The 20,532-nt window shown below is 44.8% G+C and overlaps 1 protein-coding gene across 2 annotated transcripts in view; it reads left to right on the plus strand.

Moving 5' to 3' along the window:
* Nucleotides 1-20,532, plus strand: part of HSD17B12 (hydroxysteroid 17-beta dehydrogenase 12) — a 184,648-nt gene that overhangs the window by 19,726 nt on the left and 144,390 nt on the right. The window contains exon 3 of one of the 2 annotated variants that reach the window (XM_084632583.1): nucleotides 2,524-2,594. In XM_084632583.1, coding sequence (XP_084488709.1) covers nucleotides 2,573-2,594 — 22 coding nt within the window. In that variant the 5' untranslated portion in view covers nucleotides 2,524-2,572. Of the gene's footprint in view, nucleotides 1-2,523; nucleotides 2,595-13,188; nucleotides 13,411-20,532 lie in introns of those variants that run through there. The other variant, XM_084632582.1, reaches the window with a different exon arrangement.

Below are 20,532 nucleotides of genomic sequence, written 5' to 3' on the forward strand. Positions count from 1 at the left end.
TCTATACCCTAGCAACAAAATACAATTATAAACATTGGCCAAAATACAATGGGGCTAGGCCTAGGAGAGACCTTCCCATCATGGTGTGATGCCAGAGGGGGCAGGAAAAGCTCTGACAAAGAACCTTGTTTTTTTATGCAGTATAACAGGTGATGTAATTGCAGATTACTGGACCTTAGCAAAAGCTAGATGAGGGAGTTTTGGACTGAACCTTGCTCTCTCCAAGGTTTTTGACTTATCTTACTTTGCCATATATTTTCTCAAATACTGGACTAAGTTCTAACCAATTATTTACCGATGCCCAATTAGCTGATGCCCAGTTAGCTATGGTTTCTTTATTTCCATAACTTAAATAAGATGACAGTGGTATTCTAAGGGACACTACAAGTTTAACACAAACAATCCTTCTCTCTCTTAAGAGTACATTATTTTTGGTCACATCTTTTGGGCCTATTACTCATGCTAATATTCAAACTCAATTTAAAACCATAGTTCACTCAGGCCTAATGTAGACCTGTAGTCCTGTATTAGACTTACTACTTGCATCACAGCACTGCCCTGAGTCAGACTAAGTCTAAAGCCAAATGTCTCTGACTCAACATGTGAGGTTTACTCAAGGTCTTGTGCAGACAAGGATGTTCCCTGAGGGATAGGTGGGATATCCTGGTGCGGGTGTTGCTTGATGTGCAAATGCATTCAACAGTCAATTGCATCAGCTAGCTGGTCTGAGGCTCCTTTAGAGTGTACAGCAATTTACAGGAAATGGGTCAAAAACTGGTTTTGTAAAGCTGACGGGGCACCAAGAACATATAGTCACCTTAAACAAGATACAGCCAAACAAAAATCACATGGGCTCTTATTGTTGTAAATCTTGCCCTTCTCTATGAGCACAACTTCCTTATGAGTATCACTCCCTGCATTACATCTAAGTAAGATTGCTCAGGGAAGCATCTTTATCTCCTTATATGTCTGCATAGAGCTGTATAAACCATAAAAAAAAATGGTGAATAGCCAACATTTTAAAAAGTGCAATCCACAGACTTAAGGGAGACTCACTGTATCTGTGCTCCCCTATCAAGGATTGATTGATTCCCACTCATGGAACAACAGTAGAAACCTAATAATGACATAGCTGAGGGGTTTTGGAATCTGTATGACAAAAAAAGATAATGGTAACAGCAGTTCCTACATGCAGGTAGGGGTACCAGGCATCTGGTTTTCGAAAAGGGACCCTGGTGGCTCCAGTCAGCACCACTGACTGGGCGGTCAAAAGGCTGGTTGGCAGTGCTGCGAGGCTAAGGCAAGCTAGTCCCTCCCTGTCCTGGCTCTGCGCTGCGCCCCAGAAGTGGCCAGCAGGTCCAGCTCCTAGGTGGAGAGGCCAGGGGGCTCAGTGCACTGTCCGCGCCCTGAGCACCAGGTCTGCACTCCCTGGGAACCGTGGCCAGTGGGAGCTGGGGACGGTGCCTGTGGGCAAGAGCAGCGCGTGGAGCCTCCAGGGCCCCTGGCCTAGGAGCCAGACCTGCTGGCCGATTCTGGGGTGCAGTGCAGCAGAGAGCCAGGACAGACAGGGAACTTGCCTTAGCCCTGCTGCCTTGCTGACTGGGAACTGCCCTAGGTAAGCCTGTGCCTGAACCTCCTGCCCCAGCCCTGAGCCCCCCCGCAAACCCAGAGCCCCCTCATCCCCGTCCCACCCCAGAGCCTGCACCCCCAGCTGGAGCCCTCACCCCCTCCTACACACCAACCCCCAGCCTCAACCTGCACCCTTCCTCCTGCACTCCAAATTCCTTGGCCCCACACCGACAGCCTGGAGCCCCCTCCTGCACCCCAAACCTCTCACCCCCCAGCCCAGAGCCTGCACCCCCCAGCCCAGAGCCTGTACCCCCTCCCATACTCTACATCCCTTGGCTCCACCCCTCAGTGTGGAGCCCCCTCCTGCACCCCAAAGCCCTCATCCCCGGTCCCACCACAAAGCCCACACCCGAACCCCCGCCCCAGTCCAGAGCCTCCTCTGGCACCCTGAACACCTCATTTTTGGCCCCATCCCAGAGCTCGCACCCCCAGTTAGAGCCCTCACCCCATCCCGCACCCCTGTCCAAGCCCAGTGAAAGTGAGTGAGGGTGGGGGACAGTGAGCCACTGAAAGAGGGGGAATGTAGTGAGTGGGGGCGGGGCCTTGGGACAGGGGTGGGGCTAGGGTGTTCGGTTTTGTGCGATTAGAAAGTTGGCAATCCTACATGCAGTAGGTGAGGGTTGACAACAGAGCAGGGAAAGGAAGGACAATTGTACTGAGGAACCGAGCACAGGGCCCCCTTCCCCTCCAAAAATCTGTAACCTTTGTGTAAATAAAGTAAAATGGGAGGGTGGGGGCCCAGCCAACACGACGTACTGGAGCTCCAAATTTCTCTGGTTGGGCCTGAGCAGGTAATACAACAGAAACTGGGCAGGTTCTGAGGATTTAGGGCAAACATTTTCATAGTGTGGAATGCATTTTAATAGACTATCTCATGGCTGCTTCTCCTCCTAGTACTGATCCTATTTGGAACTGCATAACATCCTTGTGGTAACTGCAGCAGATGCTTCCATGGACACACAATGGTAAGTTGCCTGGTTCCCTAAGCATATTGTCCTCTGCCTGGTTCCCTTCCCCTGTTTCCCTGTACATGCTACTCAGTTGTCTGATTCACTTGTATTCTGGATGTTCCTTTCATGTTGCGGGGGGCTCCCAGTCCCTCAGCATAGCTTCTGTTTCATCCTCAACTAATATAGCAGTAGCACCTAATAGAACTAACTTAGTTGGCTCCTTCCCCCCTTTCCAGGTTCTTTTACAATGTCCAGGCTCCTTACTGCAAAGAGAGCCTGGGTGCTTGTAAAAGCAGATGAAAACAAGGAGCAGGAGATCACACGTTATATACTGGCTCCCCACAAACCAGTTTGACAACCCCTGATATATAGATAATAAGAAAAGTCCTATACTGTGCAACCACAGTGAGCACATGTTCTTTCTAATGATTTATAATTCCACTGTATCCCACTCAAAAGCAATGCAAGAATCTGACTCTTGTTATCTTGTAGATGGGCGAGAGCATTCTCTATATAATGTCATTGTGAAGTTTTGGGGATCACTCAGACCAGTAAGGGGTTCTGTCACTGCCAGCCTGGTACTTTTGGGGACCTTAATGCTATGCTGTTACGGCTCAGAGCTCTGATACCAGTAGCCAGCCTACACCCATAAAGGTCTCTCCCTGTCTTCTACCAGCTTAGTTATTCCTTGCAGGGTAATACCAACAGCCCTGAGTCTCCCCAAATCTATCTACTCAAGTCTTAACTACCAGCCACTCTGACTTTTCCCCTCTGGTTCATCACTCCTGAAAGTGCGAAAACAGCCCCCCATTATCAGCTCACTGTGGGACACATACTTCACACAGGTTTCAGTGGTAGCCGCATTAGTCTGTATCAGCAAAAAAAGAGGAGACCTTGTTGCACCTGGCATAAGCTTTGCCAACATAAATTGTAGTGTAGACATAGCCTTAGTTTTCCAAGACTGGTGTTTTCTTTTCAGTTTCAATGTCTTTCCGTCAACTCTAATAGTCCACAATTGACTCTTCCTGGCTGGACTATGGATGGGTACTTTAAGTTGGATTCGTGTAAACAACTAGCCTGAAAAGTGTCTCTCCCTGCCTGATTGCTTCACCACCCTGTTGTGAGGTGATGCTGTAGTTGCCTCATAGTTATGATCAAAATTTTCTATGCATATATTCATAACTATAACCTATATACATATCTCCTAATGACCATCAAGTTCACAACATTACAAGTGTTCACTAAGGCTTTATATGACATATAGTTATACCCAAAAACATTGTATACAACCAGTTGATTCAATTGTTCATTCTTTGGGGTTCAGATGCCCTGTTTTTTCCTTGGGAGTCTGGGACCTGATTGTCACAGTCATGGCATAAAAACAATTTTATAGCTGTATTGTTTTCTCTTAAAATTATAGTAGAGTGTTTCTTTGCCTCTCTTACACATACACACATGCAGGTACTGTCTTAGAGAAAATACATAAGATCTCTATATTTAAATCAAAGCATTCCTTGGAATTAATTATATAAATTGTAGAAGAGTTGAGTATTATTTGCTGCTAACTAAAGGTAAGGTAAGGAAACAGCATCAAAAGGAAAAAAAAAAAGTCAGTCCTGCAAGTTTGCCCTTGCTATTGTAATTATGAATCCACTATGGAAGTCCTTATGCAGAAAATACCCTCACTGAGGACAATTAGAGGTTTGCCTGACTACCAGCTACAGGACTGGGCCCTACATTTCCATTTATCAATTGTACAGACCTAAAAAATGTAACCAAGTTTCACTGAATAATATACAGGTTTGGTTTGGTAGGGAGAAAGCTCTCTGAGAGCCTGATCCGGAGTGGTGCTTTGTCAGGATCAGATGTATAAACAGGAAAAAATAAATTGTGACCTAAGTTATTCTACTCAACAGCTACTTCATGCGGTGTATTTATACAGAAAGTCAGCAAAATTATACTAGTGGCAACTCAAACTGCTCTATGGACAAATTTATTCATTGTCATCAAAACCAAGAATCAATAGTAATTGATACATGGATAATTCCACATCATGCTGACTTGGCTAATTATCCACTTCTTCACAAAGATATTCTCCTACATCACAATACTATGTCATGTGTATCAGTTAACACGCTGGGCTCGCTGCATCACCAGCATCAAACCTAATGCATACGCTTGTTCAAGTGCAAAGAAATCCAGATTACAATGTGTTGTTGAACCCAACAAAACTTAAATTCCACCGTAGATTTAATTGTTTGATACAATTTGATTATGCGCACAGGCTTCTATAATTTATTTAGATTTGTATTAATAATGTATGCTGTTTGAGTGACATGCTATGGTATGTTCTTTCATAACAGGAAACATAGGCATGTATTTGTTATTAAAATAAAAATGTATTTTAAAAATATGAAAACATGGTTTAGTCTTATTCACTTGGGCTTGCTACACTTTGCAATTAATGTAATAATGTCAATGATCTTCCATGTATATTTCATCTAAAGCCACTCAACCTGTCTCCTCATTACCTCCTTCCCTCCAGTTGTTTGTTGCACCAACATGTTGTATTTTTTCTTAAGTAAGTTCTTTGGATCAGGAACTGTCTCTCAAACTCTGTATTTGCACAGTGCCTAGCACAACAGGGCCCTGATTTGAATGGAGTCACAGAGCATTATAGTAATATTATTCAGTTTTTACTTATGGTAGCACCCAGTATGTGTTAGATGCTTTCCAAACATTCAAGGACAGTCCCTGCTCCAAGGAACTCACAATCTAAGGACAAACAAGAAGACAAAGGTTAGGGAAAATGGAATGGGAACAACAGAAAATAAAATACAATTTGTATGCAAGTCAGTCCGATTCACTGTAAGCAGCACAGCAGAAGTGGATATTTAAAAGGGACTTATGTGCAGAGAACATAGGGGCTTTGCAGGTGAGCGCGGGGAGATTGTACCTGGCTTGGGGAGTACATGGAAGATGGCATGGAGGAGATTGACAAATAAACAGACAAGGCTGGGAGCATTAGCAAAGCAGAGGGAATAGGCGCAACATGGAGCTTGACAAGCTTGGATAAGTAGGGAGAGAGAGTTATATAGAGCTTAGAATGTGGTGACCAGAATCTAAATTTTATTTGATAGTGGATGGGAAGCAAGAGAAGAGTTTTAAAGAAGGGAGTGACATAATCAAATTGACAGGCGAGGAAGATGAATGTAGCTGCTGTATTTTGCATGGACTGAACAGGACCAATATATGGTGTCTGGGAAGCCAGAATGAAGGATACTGCAGTAGTTAAAACAGGCTATGAGAGCCTGGGTGAGAGATTTTGCTTTGAGAATAGAAATAAAAGAGTGGATCTTGGCGATTGTTGAGAAAGAGGAAGTGGCAAGATTTGGATATGCCTTCCATGTGTGGGGCAAGGGAGCGGGAGAAGTAAAAAATAATACTAGTTCAATATATTAATATTACTACAAGCCATAAATAATAGTAGTAATAAATTGATCTCAAAAAGCCTTGCCTCGAGAGGACTTGGTCCCGCTCCTATTGAAGTCAATGGCAAATCTGTATTAACTTCAGTGAGTGGTTTGCCTGAACGAGGATCACACGATTTGGCCCAATATTAGGGCTGGTCAAAATTTTTAAGTTAAATATTTTCTTGCAGGAAAATGGGATTATGTTGAAATCAAAGTTTTCCAGGGCAAAAGATAGATTTTGGCAGAATTTTCTATCAGGAAACCAAGAATGTTACACTTTGGTTTGATCCAAACTGAAACATTTGATTTTGAATCAACATTAATCTCTCCATCCCTTGAGCCACTGCTGTATTTTATAGGAGGTCCCTCCTCCCTCTGTTGTCTCTTCTGGGCTCTGTTCTGCAGCCAGACTCCATCTCCCATGAAGCACCATGGTCTCACCCTATGGCTGAGCCACTTTGATGCCTCATGGGAGTTGTAGTTTCCTAGCACTCTGTGTACCAATGTGAAAGGGAAAGGAGTACTTGTGGCACCTTAGAAAGAGGGAGAAGTCAGAGCTATAGGATCCCCTGCCACATGGATCCTCATTTTCTTTCCATTGAGGAGGTTGTGCATTAGAGCATGGGGTAATACAGCCTCAAGTTTGCAATAATGGCTGCATTGAAGCCACACAATTTATCTGTGACCCAGGGAAAAGATGCTCCCTGTATTCTTCCATCTCCACTGAGATGCTCAATGCACAGCCAGTATTCAAGGTGTGTATTATGTAGGATAATTTGGGATTGTTTGAGTACACTGCCACAGTTGTATTTACACTAACTAGTACAAAAGTTATGACAGTCATACTTTCTCATGTTTCAGGCATAAACTGATCAGTGGTAGGACTGGGCAAGCATTCCATCCCACCCCCGTGCTGTAGTATTGCAAAAGTAGTGCATTGACTTTTCTGTGGATAATCAGCCTGCTACACATTTTACACAATTTCCCCTATGTTCTGGTTTCCCTGCTGACAAATTTATAACTCTTGCCTGTGGGCTGGTCTTGTATGCAGGTTCAATGTTTCTACAGCCTTGTGTGTGCTGTTTGTAATTTCACATCAGCAGGTGTCATTAGACTTGTTCTAGGTAAAGACAAGGAAGTTATTGGGATGGTAGAGCAGAGGCCCATCTTGCTCAAAGCATGGGTTAGGATTATAAAATAATCTAAGAGATTGCTTTCAGTTTTATCTATGAAAAAAATTAAACCCCACTCATAAAATCTTTCCATTATACAGTGATTCACTCTTTAAAAGATGAAAATGGGTGACATGATTTTTGGGTGAAGGTGTGGATCAATTCCTGTTAGAACTAGTTTACTCATCCCTAGTTGTTACCTATTGAGAGCATAAAAATGCAGACAGGAACTAGGAAAAATATTGAGATAATCCAGAACTAGAACTAGAACAAAACTAGCAGAGAAACCAGTACAAAATCCACGCTAAACAAAAGGCTGTCAAATTGGCCCTATGGCCAGCTTTGTCTGTGCTGCCACACTGAAGAGCAAGTTTTGATTTCTAATCCCAGTTTCTCACTCTCAGCTCTGGAAGTGCTGTGGAGGCTGTACTGGCCCCAGTTGGCAGAATGATTCTATGTTACATGAGTGTGGATTATGGTAAAATTACATCCTTTTCTGCTACTGTGTTAGCAACACAGGACCACAGGGGCTTGCACCTGACTGGGATCTGTGAATTTTGTATAACTGATCAATGACATTGTTTTTAATTGTTCACTTTATGAATATAACTTCATAAGCAAAGTTTTATAAATGAAACAACATTCATTCATAAAATCAGTTACCCCAATAACTGGCTAATTGATTTTCACTTTCAATCAAATTGCTGCTTAAATGCTGAAATTTACACTATTTCAACATTGTAACTTCTGCTCACTGTTTGTCATTCATTATACTTGTCTATATTGTAACTTCTGTTCACTGTTTGCCGTTCCTTATACTTGTTCATATTGCAACTCAAACTCCATTTTAACTTGTCCCAAATGCCATTTTAAAATGCTCACTCCATTTTGTAAAAAGCTTGCTGCAACCTTCATTTTTGCAAAACCCTGCTGTAATCTTACTAGTTTAGTTTAGATGTGTGAATGAGGTATGAATGGATGATGGAATCAATCTCCAGCCCAAGCCTGTCCTGATGAAATAAAGTGTAAACACCCAACGGCTGAAGATGCAGACAACAGCCCTGACAAAGCAAGAAGAGTCCGCCCTCAAAAGAAAAGAACAAAAGTACAATTGAAGAAACGTCAAAGCCAGGTCCCAGGCTGAAAGTCATGTCTGCAATTGGCGGGCGATCAATCACACCAAACCCAGAGGCAGCATGACACAGCAAGACCTATAGACTCTGGATTCAAACTAAAGCCTACAAAAAAGGATGAGTGAGATGGAAGACTTTGGAGGGTAATATTCTGCTGCCAACATGGAAGGGCATCGGTGCATGCCCAACAGAGACCCAGCTCTTCCTTGTGCCTGGCATTCCTGGCCAGTTAGCCACCACAAGCTATGAACCCAAGCCACGAACTCAAGCTACATTCAGGACTGGTAACTATCTAGCAGCTGCAGAACATCTGATGTGTGTGTGTGTATGTACATAGGTATTAGATATTAGTTATTGGTCATAAATGAAATTGTGTTATAATAAACGTGACATCTTGTCTTGTCCCCTGAAACGATCCTGTGTAGTTTTGTCTGCATAACAATTTGAGGCCACAGAATTAGCTGCAGAATCTACCTCCCACACAGAACAGTGCTCCAGAATCTAAACTTTTCTAGTCCTTATGGTTGTAAAGATGGTCACGAAAATATGAATGGAATATAAATCAGTGATTTCTTCCTGGACCTTCAGCCAGCCAAAACAATAACTAAGAGAGGTGCAATCTGCCCATTTATCTCAGTGGCTTGATATGCTAGAACATGACAATTTAAACATCAACATTGTTGACTTTCTCTGCTGACCGTTTTAGTAGAAACATCCTGCTCATTTTTTACTAAAAATTCCAGGCTGCTTCCTATGCCTCCCCAGGTGCCAAACCCCACAACTTTCCTCTTCCAACATACTAAGGCCATGTCTAGATTACAATATTATGTCAACTTAATTTACGTCAGCATACAGTCATTAGAGTTACTAAATTGCTTGTGTGTGTGCACATGGCTCCTTGTGTCGGCAGTGCACGTTCTCGTCAGGAGCACTTTTATCGATTGTATTGTCAGTATAGGGCATTGTGGGATAGCTCCTGAAAGTCAGTAGCAGTTGATGTAATCAATGCAGCGTCTACACTGACACTGCATTGACCTAATTACATCAACCATGACTCTACACTGCTCTGGGAGGTGGTGTTACTAAATCAGCGTAGGGAGACACTTGTGTCGGCCAGAGCCAAATTTAAGCAAAGACACTTCCACAGCAAGGTCAATGCAAGGCAGCTTACATTGACCTAACCCTGTAGTGTAGATCAGGCCTCAATGTCCAGCTTCATCTCTGACAACTTGCACTATGGTATTATGCAATGTAATGTCAATACAAAATCTATGATATATTGAAAACTGAAAGTGGGGGAACAGCATAATATAGACTGAATTTAATATCAGAATAAACAACCCCGGACTACTATATTACAATATTGGGCTACTGTATTATTCAGTAGCAGTCTCTATTTTCCAATTTAAATAAATCTGCTGTAAAATTAGAATATTAATGATGTTTTACTGAATGGAAATCTGCCCTGGGACTCAAGGGACCTGGGTTCAACTCCTTGTTCAGGCACAGACTTCCTATGTGATTATAGACAAGTCACTTAATCCAGTTTTTGTCTCAGTTATCCATTTGTAAAATGAGGATTATAATTTACTACATCACAGGGTTGTTATGAAGAGACAATCTATTAATAATTGAGAGGCGCTCAGATATTATAGTGACGGGGTCATATAGGTAGCTAAATCAATAGAATTTGCAGCATGCACAAAGATTTTCCAGTGACTATACATGGCCATGCTCAGGAGTAGAATGGTGAGGTTAAAGGGGGTATGATCTAAAAGATATGTGGAAGAGCCTTAAGCAGAAAAGATTTGTGGTAGATGAGTTCAACAGATTAAGGATACAGCATAAGATACATGGAAACATGGCCCAGGTTACCAGACATGCTAAGGTTATTATGAAATTGCACAAGAGCAATTCCAACAGTGAAACCAGAGCAATAATAATTGACACAATACAATGTTCCAGTGACGACTTAGAAGGGAAGTCAACTCAGAATAATCATTTCCATACTCAAACTCGGCCAATAAAGAACAATAAGGGTAAGAGTGAAGAAAACCAAAGTGGAAGAAGGCAAGTTGAAGCTTGGGGTTTAGAGAGGGGTGGGATGGGGAAAGGAGGGAAGAGGCTTGAATGGGGCACAGGTTGCTGGAATCAGGGAAACCAGGGCTTGTGTTGATTCTTCTTCTGGCCTCATTGCTGTACTAGAGAAAAGGGGTGTCTCACAGAGATCTGTCTCATCCTTGTACGATCCTGCTGTGGGACATAGGGCCAGCCTATGCGTGGCAGAGCTTGCATGAAGTGAAGGGCCTCAACCTGTGGCCTGCTTCACTGTACATAGGGCCAGCTCTGATTGAAGCAGTGTAAACAAGGAAAAGAAGTCAATATCAAGCAGTATGACTAAAAGCAAAGCAGCTCCCTAATAACAGACTCTTGTCATCGTGACCTACACAAGTGGGGGAACGTCATCTGTTTTACGAAAAACTACATTAAAAATCAGGGCCAGCTCTAGGCACCAGCAAAGCAAGCACATGCTTGGGGTGGCACAATTCCGGGGGTGGCATTCTGGCCCTCCTTTTTTTCTTTTTTCTTTTGCTTGGGCAGCTGCGCTCTCAGAGCTTGGGGTGACAAATTTTTTGCTTGAGACGGCAAAAAACCTAGAGCCGGCCCTGTTAAAAATGTTTGGAGCACACAACTCAGAATGATGGGAAGATCGAATCTGATGCATCAGGGAGCATAACACATGAGAAATAACTCTGTGATACAGAAACTACATTATGGTATATACGGCTTACAGACACGTGCCTGAACTACTGTTATTCTGGACAGTCATACACTAATAATAATATATTTTAACTTTTTGAACCTGTGATGAAATGGAAAAAGTGCCCATCAGCACGGCAGGGGTTAAGAAGAGCCTTTGGGCCCAGCTAGCCCCACCCCATGATACCCGGAGTCAATGCCAGGCCTGGAGGGGAGAGAAAAGAAGAGAGCCTGGCCCAGTTCAGGCTGACTGGTGAACGGACAGGAGCTAACTACTGCCCTATCTGAAAGGTAGCCTGCCAGCCAAGACATCATGTTCTGTCTCCCAGCCAAAGGAGACTGTGGAGGAGACCTAGGAGTCTCTGGTAACTGGGTGACTGCAGACCAGAGACAGTGTGGGCACAGGTGGTGACTTTCTTCAGTCCGTGACTTTCTTCAGTCAGCTCCACACCTGCTCCACCCTGAGGCCCTGCCCCCACTCTGCCCTTTCCCCCAAGGCACCACCATCACCCTGCCTTTTTCCACCCCTGCCCCGACTCTGTCTCTTCCCATCCCACTTCGCCCCCTCCTCCCAGCACATCCCACCCGCCGCTGAACCGTTGATTAGTGGGGCCCAAAGTTATGACTACCCTGCCCAAAGGAGCCTGGGACCATGGCTGGGCACTGCCCAAGATCCATGAGAGGCAAGCCGCCCCAGCAAATTGGACAATAGGGGCCATGCTCCAAACTGAAGGGATGCTGGTAGGAAGTAGTCCAGGACAGTGGATTTAGACTCTGTGCTTGGAGTGCCCCCTCCAGTGGAATGGGAGGACCTGGGTCCTCTTACCCCCACCACTTGAAAAACTAAGCGTCCAGGGAAACAAGGGGCTGAAAGTCAGGCATGCCAGCCACTAGGCTGCCTGGCCCTCCAAGCACCCTGTTACAGAACCATTCTTTCCAAAGATGCTCAAACTGCTTTATAAACTCTGGCCTTCATTATGATTATTGTGCCATAAGTACTCCTTTTCTTTTTGCAAATACAGACTAACATGGCTGCTACTCTGAAACCTGCAACAATATACTTACCTTTCACATCAAGAAGAGATCTTGCTGAAAATCTTTGCAATAGGTCCTAGCTGAAATAAAGTTGTCTTATTCTGCCATTTCTAGGTGCTCTTATTTTTTTCCATAAGTGTCATAGAAAGCTCCTAATATTATTCATTCATTTAGAGGATGAGGATCTGGTGGCTTTGCACATTTCCAAGGGAAGCAAAATGTCCCTGATGTGGTCCTGCGTCCTATTGAAAATAGAACATTTGTGTCCCTTATTTTAGAAAAGCCTCACATACTGTGACATAGCACAGATATCTGATTTCTAGTCTATATGTGGTCTTGTGCCATGATATGAGTCAAACATTCTGCCTTGTAGATTTTAGCAGCTTAGGCACCTGCCCTACTGCACAGCTGGATTCCTGTCTCACTTTTCTGAGCTTTGGTTACAGTCCAAAAGCAAGAGTAGGAAGGCCCCTACTTGTAATGAGGTCTATTACCTAAACACTGGTAAAGGCATACACAGTTATGCAGCTGTATGACAATATTGGTGTTAAGTACATTGCTGCAAATCAGCAACTGCAAGCTGCACTTTACAGGTATTGGTGAGCTGCTGGGATCTCCTGCCTTCAGGGCTTGGAAGAGGTCCCCCGGCAGTGCCCGTTTGTCCCCCTAGCTGGGCCCAGTCTGGGGATTCTTTCTCCCCTGCGTGGGACTCCAGAGGCTTAGCTGGCAGAGACCTTGCACCTTAGTTCAAACTACCCGCCCCGACGGCACCAACGGCCACAGAACGTTCTGTGTGACTGACAAGTGCCTCTGCCAAAGGCTGTAGGAACGTAAAGTCGACCACGTGGCGTGCAGGAGACAGATGAATGGGAGCGTTTGATGAGCATCCCTATCTTCCAATGAGAAGACAGTTGGCGTGGTCTGTAGAATTGGGGGCGGGGTGGAGAAGCGCTGCCCAATGGAAGAGGAGCATATTTTTGAGTGAGAGGCATCTTAGCCAATGGCGAAGTAGTGGTGGGCGGGCTGTATTACGGGTGTGGGTCAGCGCCGGCCCGCAGGGTTTAGTCTGCTTTTGTCCTCCGCCCCCGGAGCATGGAGGTCCTAGGAAGTCTCTCCAATGGCGGGCTCTTCTACTGGGTCGGGGTGCTGAGCGTAGTGTACTTCGTCGTGCGGGCCACCTACCGCCTGCTGGCCGGGCTCCGCGTCTGGGTGCTGGGCAGCCCGTTGGTGGTGGGCCCGGGGCTGGGCGCCTGGGCAGGTGAGTCCGCTTCTTCGGGGCTGCCCACCCTGCCCCGGAGCGGCTCGGGGCTCCTCTTCAGCGAGGGGCTTCCCCGGGGGGTCCCTTGAGGTTTCCCCGTTCCCTTCAGTGGGGCCCTCCGCGCTAGTACTCCATGCGGCTGGCACTGCCCCAGGCAGCCTCCCTATCCCAAACCCTCCCTATCCGGGGTGGGGGCGACCTGCGCTGAGTCCCTGCGCGGAGTGGGTGGGACGGGACCGGAGACCTACTCCTGGTCGCCACCTTTGCCCCGCACGGGGCGGGCCTGCCTGGCCTCCCCTGTTTCTTGGCGTGCTCCTGATCTGTCTCCACGCAGCCGCGGGGGATGCGTGTTTCCCTGCTGGTAGCAGGGAGCTGCTGCTGTGGGAATGTGTCAAGTGGGGGACAGGGCAAATCCAGATTAGGGTGATCCAGCAAAACTTCTCACCAGTGAACTGCTTGGGTGCATCCAAAACTACATGAAAGCTGTAATATAGCTAGGGCCGTACCTAATTCACAGTACATTCTGTTCAATTTCATGGTCATAGGATTTTAAAAATCATAAATGTCATGATTTCAGCTATTAAAATCTGTAACAGTAGGGGTCCCAACCAAAAAAGAGTTGTAGAGGGTGGGGCTTGCAAGGTTATTTTAGGGATGGGTTGCGGTACTGCTACCATTACTTCTGCTGTGCTGCTGACGGTGGGGCTGCCTTCAGAGCTGGGCAGCTGGAGAGTGGCAGCTGCTGGCTGGGAGCCCAGCTCTGAAAGTGGAGCCAGCACCAGCGCAGAAGAAAAGGGTGGCATGGTATGGTATTGCCACCCTTACTTCTGCGCTGCTGCTGGCGGGGCGCTGCCTTCAGAGCTGGACGCCTGGCCACCCACTGCTGCTCACTGGCCACCAGCCGTCACTCTCCGTCTGTCCAGCTCTGAAGGCAGTGCAGCATAAGGGTGGCAATACCGCAACCTCCCTAAAACAACCTTATGATCCCCTGCAACTCCCTTTTTTGTCAGGACCCCCAGTTTGAGAAACACTGGTGTCCTCCTTGAAATCTGTATAGTATAGGGTAAAAAAACACACAAGATCAGATTTTTATCGGGGGAGACCAGGTTTCATGGTCTATGATGTGTTTTTCATGGCTGTGAATTTGGTAAGGCCCTAAGTATAGCTTAACCTTCCCTGCACCCCAGACACACTATGTGTTAAAATAGTTTAAAGAAAACAGTGGAAAATCAGTCTTAGATACAGGCTTATGTGTAGTCGAATCTTGAACGTGCTTCAGGGATAATCTCAGCCCCCTGAAACACAACCCATTCTGCCTCAATATCTCAGCCACATGAGCCTGCCAAGTCCCAAATTTGGGATAAGGACCTAGAATGAAGGTCCCAAGGGGAAAAAATTAATAGTAAAGTGTGTAAAGGGAAGAGGGATCTGGCTTTAGTATAAACATTTTCTGTTGATAATTCTCTGTTTTGACAGTCATAAATACATTACGGTAGTGTGGTCTAGTGGACTAAATGCAAGATTGGGAGCCTGGGGGCTTTTGTTCTGATTGTGGTGCTGTGACCAATTTGATCTGTGGATTTGATAACTCCCTCAATCCCTGTCACTATTTGTTGAACAGATAATCCCTGCATTTTGGATGTTCTAAGGAAAAAAATAAAGTTAATGAGTGTGACCTGTGGGGTCTTTGCGAAACAGCCAATGAAGTGCCTGTCATGCACCCGTTGGAACATTTCACTATTTAACTTCAGTTTATTGTTTGTAATTTCTCTTTGCCATTTTGTTCACAATTTGCACCTTGCCTGACAATTTTTGTTTCATTATAATAGTAGTGTTTTAGTAGGATTTATACTTAAAGTAAAACAGTTACTAAGGTTACATTTAGTTGATGATTATTAAGGCTGTTTTAGTCACAGTTTTTTTTAGTAAAAGTCATGGACAGGTCACAGGTAGTAACCAAAAATTCATGGCCCGTGACCTGTTCACGACTTTTACTATATACCTCTAACTAAAATTTGGGCTGGGGGGCCCTGGGGTGATCTGGGCAGGTGATGGTGCATGGCCTGGGACCCTCACTGGCGCTGGAGGAAGAGGTGTGGGTGGCGGCCTGGGACCCCCTCTGGGGCTGTGGGGGAGAGGGTTGGCGAGGGTCACATGTCCCTACCTGGCTCCGCATGTCCCTGCAGGTCCTAGGGGGAGGGGTAATCTTGGGGGCTCTGCATGCTGCTCCAGCAACAAACATGGGCTTTGCAGCTCCCATTGGTCTAGGAGCTAGGAGCTGCAGGAACATGCTGGTCGGAGCTGAGAAGCCCCCCACCCTCCCCCCTCCGAGGTAAGTGTCATCCCACACCCCACCCCTCTCCCACAGCCCTGAACCTCCTCTCGCACACCCAAACTGCTGCTGCTGGCCCAGGGGCTGCCCAGTCAGGGAGCCCCTGAGCCAGCACCCACCATTGCAAAAGTCACGGAAAGTCACTCTGTGACAGACATGCACCCTTAATGATTATTAATGCTAGTAAGGAATAATTCATGCTATAACAGAGTTTTGAGGATTTAAAGCTCTAAGTGAAAGCATCAGGTCTACAATGAGTAAGGACATTTGGACCAAATGTTGAACAGCAAGAAAAATATGATTGATTTAAATCCTCTTTAAAAGAGAACCGTTATTTCTCACACCACTTATGTTGATCAAGTGCGGGACCAAATTGCTTTCAGTGCCTGCAATATCCATCATATTTTCACAAGTTTGAGTTTTTTAGAAGGATGGAGGTGAGTGACATTATATACTTTTGTGTACGTATCTTTGTTATGCTGAGCTTTGTAGCTTTTCTTTAAATACAAACTGCCAATAGTGACACCGAATTCACTTGTTTGGATTCTGAATCTTTCTATTATCATAACATTGCTGTAATTGTATGCTAATAATATAGGGCAATATGGATAAATAAGAGGAGTCAAACCTAAGGAAGTGACACGGATTGGAAACAAATTCTTTTTGCAGTTCCTAAGCCGTGAGCTAGGTGCTTAGACTAAGGTGTCTGTGCATGTGCTCACTGGCAGTTAGACACCTATATCCTTTTCGTAGATCGAGCTCACAATCCCTACTCCAAGTCAAATTTTCAAACTAACGTTACAACTCTGGTTAAGGTTATGTTGGGATTTCTTTGTAATTCACTTTCATGTACCCTGAAAATTTCTCTTTTTGGGCTGACAATTTCCATACTTTATCACAGCCATGAAATGCTACACACTGTAAAAAATAAGTGGTATTCCTGGACACTACTAAAAACTATTTTCAAGAAGTACAGGCAAAATATTTGAGTTGAGCAAAATTTCTTGTTCAGGACTTGTCTTGTTTGAGTACCATGTTGTGAAAATATATACTCTTAACTGATTCACAAGTTTAGTAGAGACACCTCTAGTTGCATTGACTCATCAGTAAAACTGCAATCTTGATGCACATATGTTGCAATATTGTGTTTCTGCCAACTTTCAATCCGTGACAAACAGTGATTAGGAAACATTAACCCTCCCGCCTGCCCCCCCCCCCCAAAAGTAATGCATGTGAACTTTGAAATCTAGTTGCACAGAACTAGGTATGATTAGAGTATAGATTAATCATGACAGGAATTATTTTATTGCAGTTACGTTTTAACTTTTGGTGGAGTTGGAGAAATTAAATTACTATTGTTACAGGTAGAATGCGGGAGAGGGTGCAGGATCTGGGCTGGGGCCGAGGGGTTTGGAGTGTGGGAGGGGGCTCCGGGCTGAGCCTGGGGCAGGAGTTTGGGGTGCAGGAGTGAGGGGTTCAAGCTCTGGGAGGGAGTTTGGGTGCTGGGGTCATATGGTCACACTGCACCTAATCTCATAGAATCCACTGAACATTTCATGAGTTTTACTTTTTATTAGTGTAACTTACGGTTTATAGATCCAAAATTCTTCAAGGATTGTCACAAATCAGTGTAACATTCTCAACTGTGGGGTGTGCATTGGCTGAGCCTGGGGCAGTGGGTTGGGGTGAAGGAGTGAGGGGTGTAAGCTCTGGGAGGGAGTTTGGGTGCAGGAGGGGGCTGGGGCAGGAGGTTGGGGTGTAGGAGTGGGTGCGAAGGGCAGGCTCTGGCTGGGAGGCGCTTTCCCCCCCACTGCTCCCGAAAGTGGCTGGCTGCTGGCACGTCTCTGTGGCCACTGGGGAGGGGAGGGGAGGAGGCAGCAGGTCTCTGGGTGCTGCCCGTGCCCACAAGCGCTGCTCCCGCAGCTCCCATTGGGCCCTGGGCTGTTTCTGGGCAGGCCCCGCCCTTGTGCTGTGTCAGGGTCAGGTGCAGCCTTACTCTGAGTCTGGGGCGGGGGCTGCAGGATGGTCTCTTACCTCCATGCAGCCAGAGACCTGTGCTTGCCACTGCCACACTGGAGCCTCCACATTTATTTATCGACAAATGTGCAGAATTTTTTATTTTTTGGTGCAGAATTCTCTCAGCAGTAACTCAGCAGAGTTCAAGTTCAGAGCCTCTGTTTTCTTCTAAAGCCAGGAAGAGCTGGAAAAATCAGAATAAACCATTTAGACTATTCACTTCCCTACTGTTCTAAGCTCTTTGGTGCAGTTTCTTGCACTTATTCAGTCTCCTTTTAAGTGTTCCGAGCAATAGGACTTGTAATACTTTCTTTGGAAACTTATTTCACAGTCTGATAGGAAAAATTTGGATATTAGTCTAACACCCTAACTTCCAATTTTATTTATCTCACTATACCCCGGGAGAAGGGTATCAAGGCATCTTGTAGAGTGGAAATAAAACTGCAGACTGTAGTGAGAAAAATTTGTATGGCTGTACAGACTTTACATAAAAATTAAAGTTTTCTATTTCAAAAGGATTTCCTCTTGATTAGTTTTAGAGCAACTTTTTTTATCAAGATTTTGATTTCAGAAGATAAGACCATTGAACTATAACCCATTTACAAATTGGAAAGATTACAGTAATTGCCTTGTTTGCAAGAAGAATAGGAACACTTTTGAGTTGCCAAATCGCTTTTCTGAGATTCCTTTGTAGCTCTTTGCAGTCTGCTTTGGACTTAACTATCTTGAGTAATTTAGTATCATCTGCAAACTTTGCCATCTCACTGTTTACCCCTTTTTCCAGATCATTTATGAATATGTTCAATAGCGCTGGTCCCAGTACAGATCCCTGGATGATCCTGTTTACTGATCCCTGATCCCTTCCCTATAATAACTGACCAGAAGATTGAGCGCTGAAGAGTTTGCAAATTCTCCATGTCATTTCAAGTATTGCATTTTTCCATCTTGTTTTTTTGTTGTATTAGCTCGTCTCTTTATTCTCACATACTGGTCTCTTTTTATTTTCAGCATGTGAGTGTGAAAGTGTGGCTGTATGCGAACACCCATAAATCCCATAAAGGGAAGACACCAGAAAAAAGTTCTGCACTTTAAACAGCCCGAAATATTGTCCCATTAAAAACTAATTAAAATGCTCTGTTTTTAAAAGTTGAGATATTTAGAGATACTCCATTGTAATGACTAGTGAATGAGAATTGTTACATTTCTGCTTATAATGTTGAAGTCTGTCATATACAGTAGAACCTCAGAGATATGAAGACCAGAGTTATAGAGTGACCAGTCAACTGGACACCATGTGAAACTGGAAGTAACCAATCAGGCAGCAGCGGACACACACACAAAAGCAAATACTGTACTGTGTCTGTATTGCATCTTAAAGGTAGGCACATTTGAGCTGCCTGTCCCCCACCCCCATGCGTGGGGCAGCCACTTAGAGCTAGGAGGTGAAGACGCTGGCGCTGCCAGCCCAAGGCAGCCCGAGCGGCAGACAGCGAGGAAGCACAGGGGTCTGTGCCTCTTTCAACCCTCCCACCCCGGCCAGGAGGGGGACACACACCCCTCCGCTGCCCAGGAGGGAGATCCCGGGAAAGAAGCTGCCTGAAAGGAAGCTGCCAGCCAACTGCTGCTGGAGCCTGAACTGTACTTTGGTCAGAATTACGAACATTTCAGAGTTATGGACAACCTCCTTTCCCAAGATGTCCATAACTCTGAGGTTCTACTGTAGGTGTGGATGCTAGCACTGCACATTAAGGTTGCCCAACACTTCCCGTTATTAGGCACTTCCTTCAGCTATTTATAACCTTGCCAATTTAGCCATTCAAGCTGAAATTTTTCTAGTACATTGGCCAAAGCGGACAGTCTTTACGCAAAAGAATAAATGGACACAAATCTGACATCACGAATCATAACATTTAAAAACCAGTCAGAGAATACGTCAATCTCTCTAGTCACTCAATAACAGGCCTCAAAGTGGCAATTCTTCAACAAAAAAACTTCAAAATAGACTCCAACATGAAGCTGCAGAACTGGAATTAATTTGCAAACTAGATACCATTAGATTAGGCCTGAATAAAGACTGGGATTGGTTGGGTCATTACAAAACCTAAACTTAATTTCCCCAAGACTAATTTCTCCCTTCTGTTACTCGCTCCTTATCAACAGTCTGTAATGGGCCACTCCCTTACCACTTCAAAAGTTATTTCTCCTCCCTTGGTATCCTGCTGTTAATTGATTTATCTCGTTGGACCTGCCTAACACTTGGTAAAGCAACCCACATCCTTTTGTGTATTTATACCTGCTCCTGTATCCTTTACTTCATACATCTGATGAAGTGAGTTCTAGCCCATGAAAGCTTATGCTCAAATAAATTTGTTAGTCCCTAAGGTGCCACAAGGACTCTTTTTTTTTTTTTTTTTTTTTGCTGATACAGACTAACACAGCTACCACTGAAACCTGTCACCTCAGCCTGACTTATTTTAGAAAGTTTCAACCAAAAAGGAACAGTTTAGCCGTTACGGAGAATGAGGCCCAGGAGAAATGTTTTGCCTATATTAAATTCTGGCAGTCGTTTCTTTGAGAAGCTGTAGTACTCCCCCATGCGTTAGACCAGGGACTTGAAATTTGACAGGGGCATGACCTTTGTGTCAGGGATTTGTCTTTTGCCTTCCCCATGAAAAACTGTTCAAATCTGGCTAATTTACATACCTTTTGAAAAAAAGCTGTGAAAGTTACAGGCAGAGTGTGTCATCTCACCTGTGCAACCTTCATTTGGTCCC

The sequence above is a fragment of the Lepidochelys olivacea genome, assembly GCF_965140295.1.
Source record: "Lepidochelys olivacea isolate rLepOli2 genome assembly, chromosome: 6".
NCBI lineage: Eukaryota > Metazoa > Chordata > Testudines > Cheloniidae > Lepidochelys > Lepidochelys olivacea.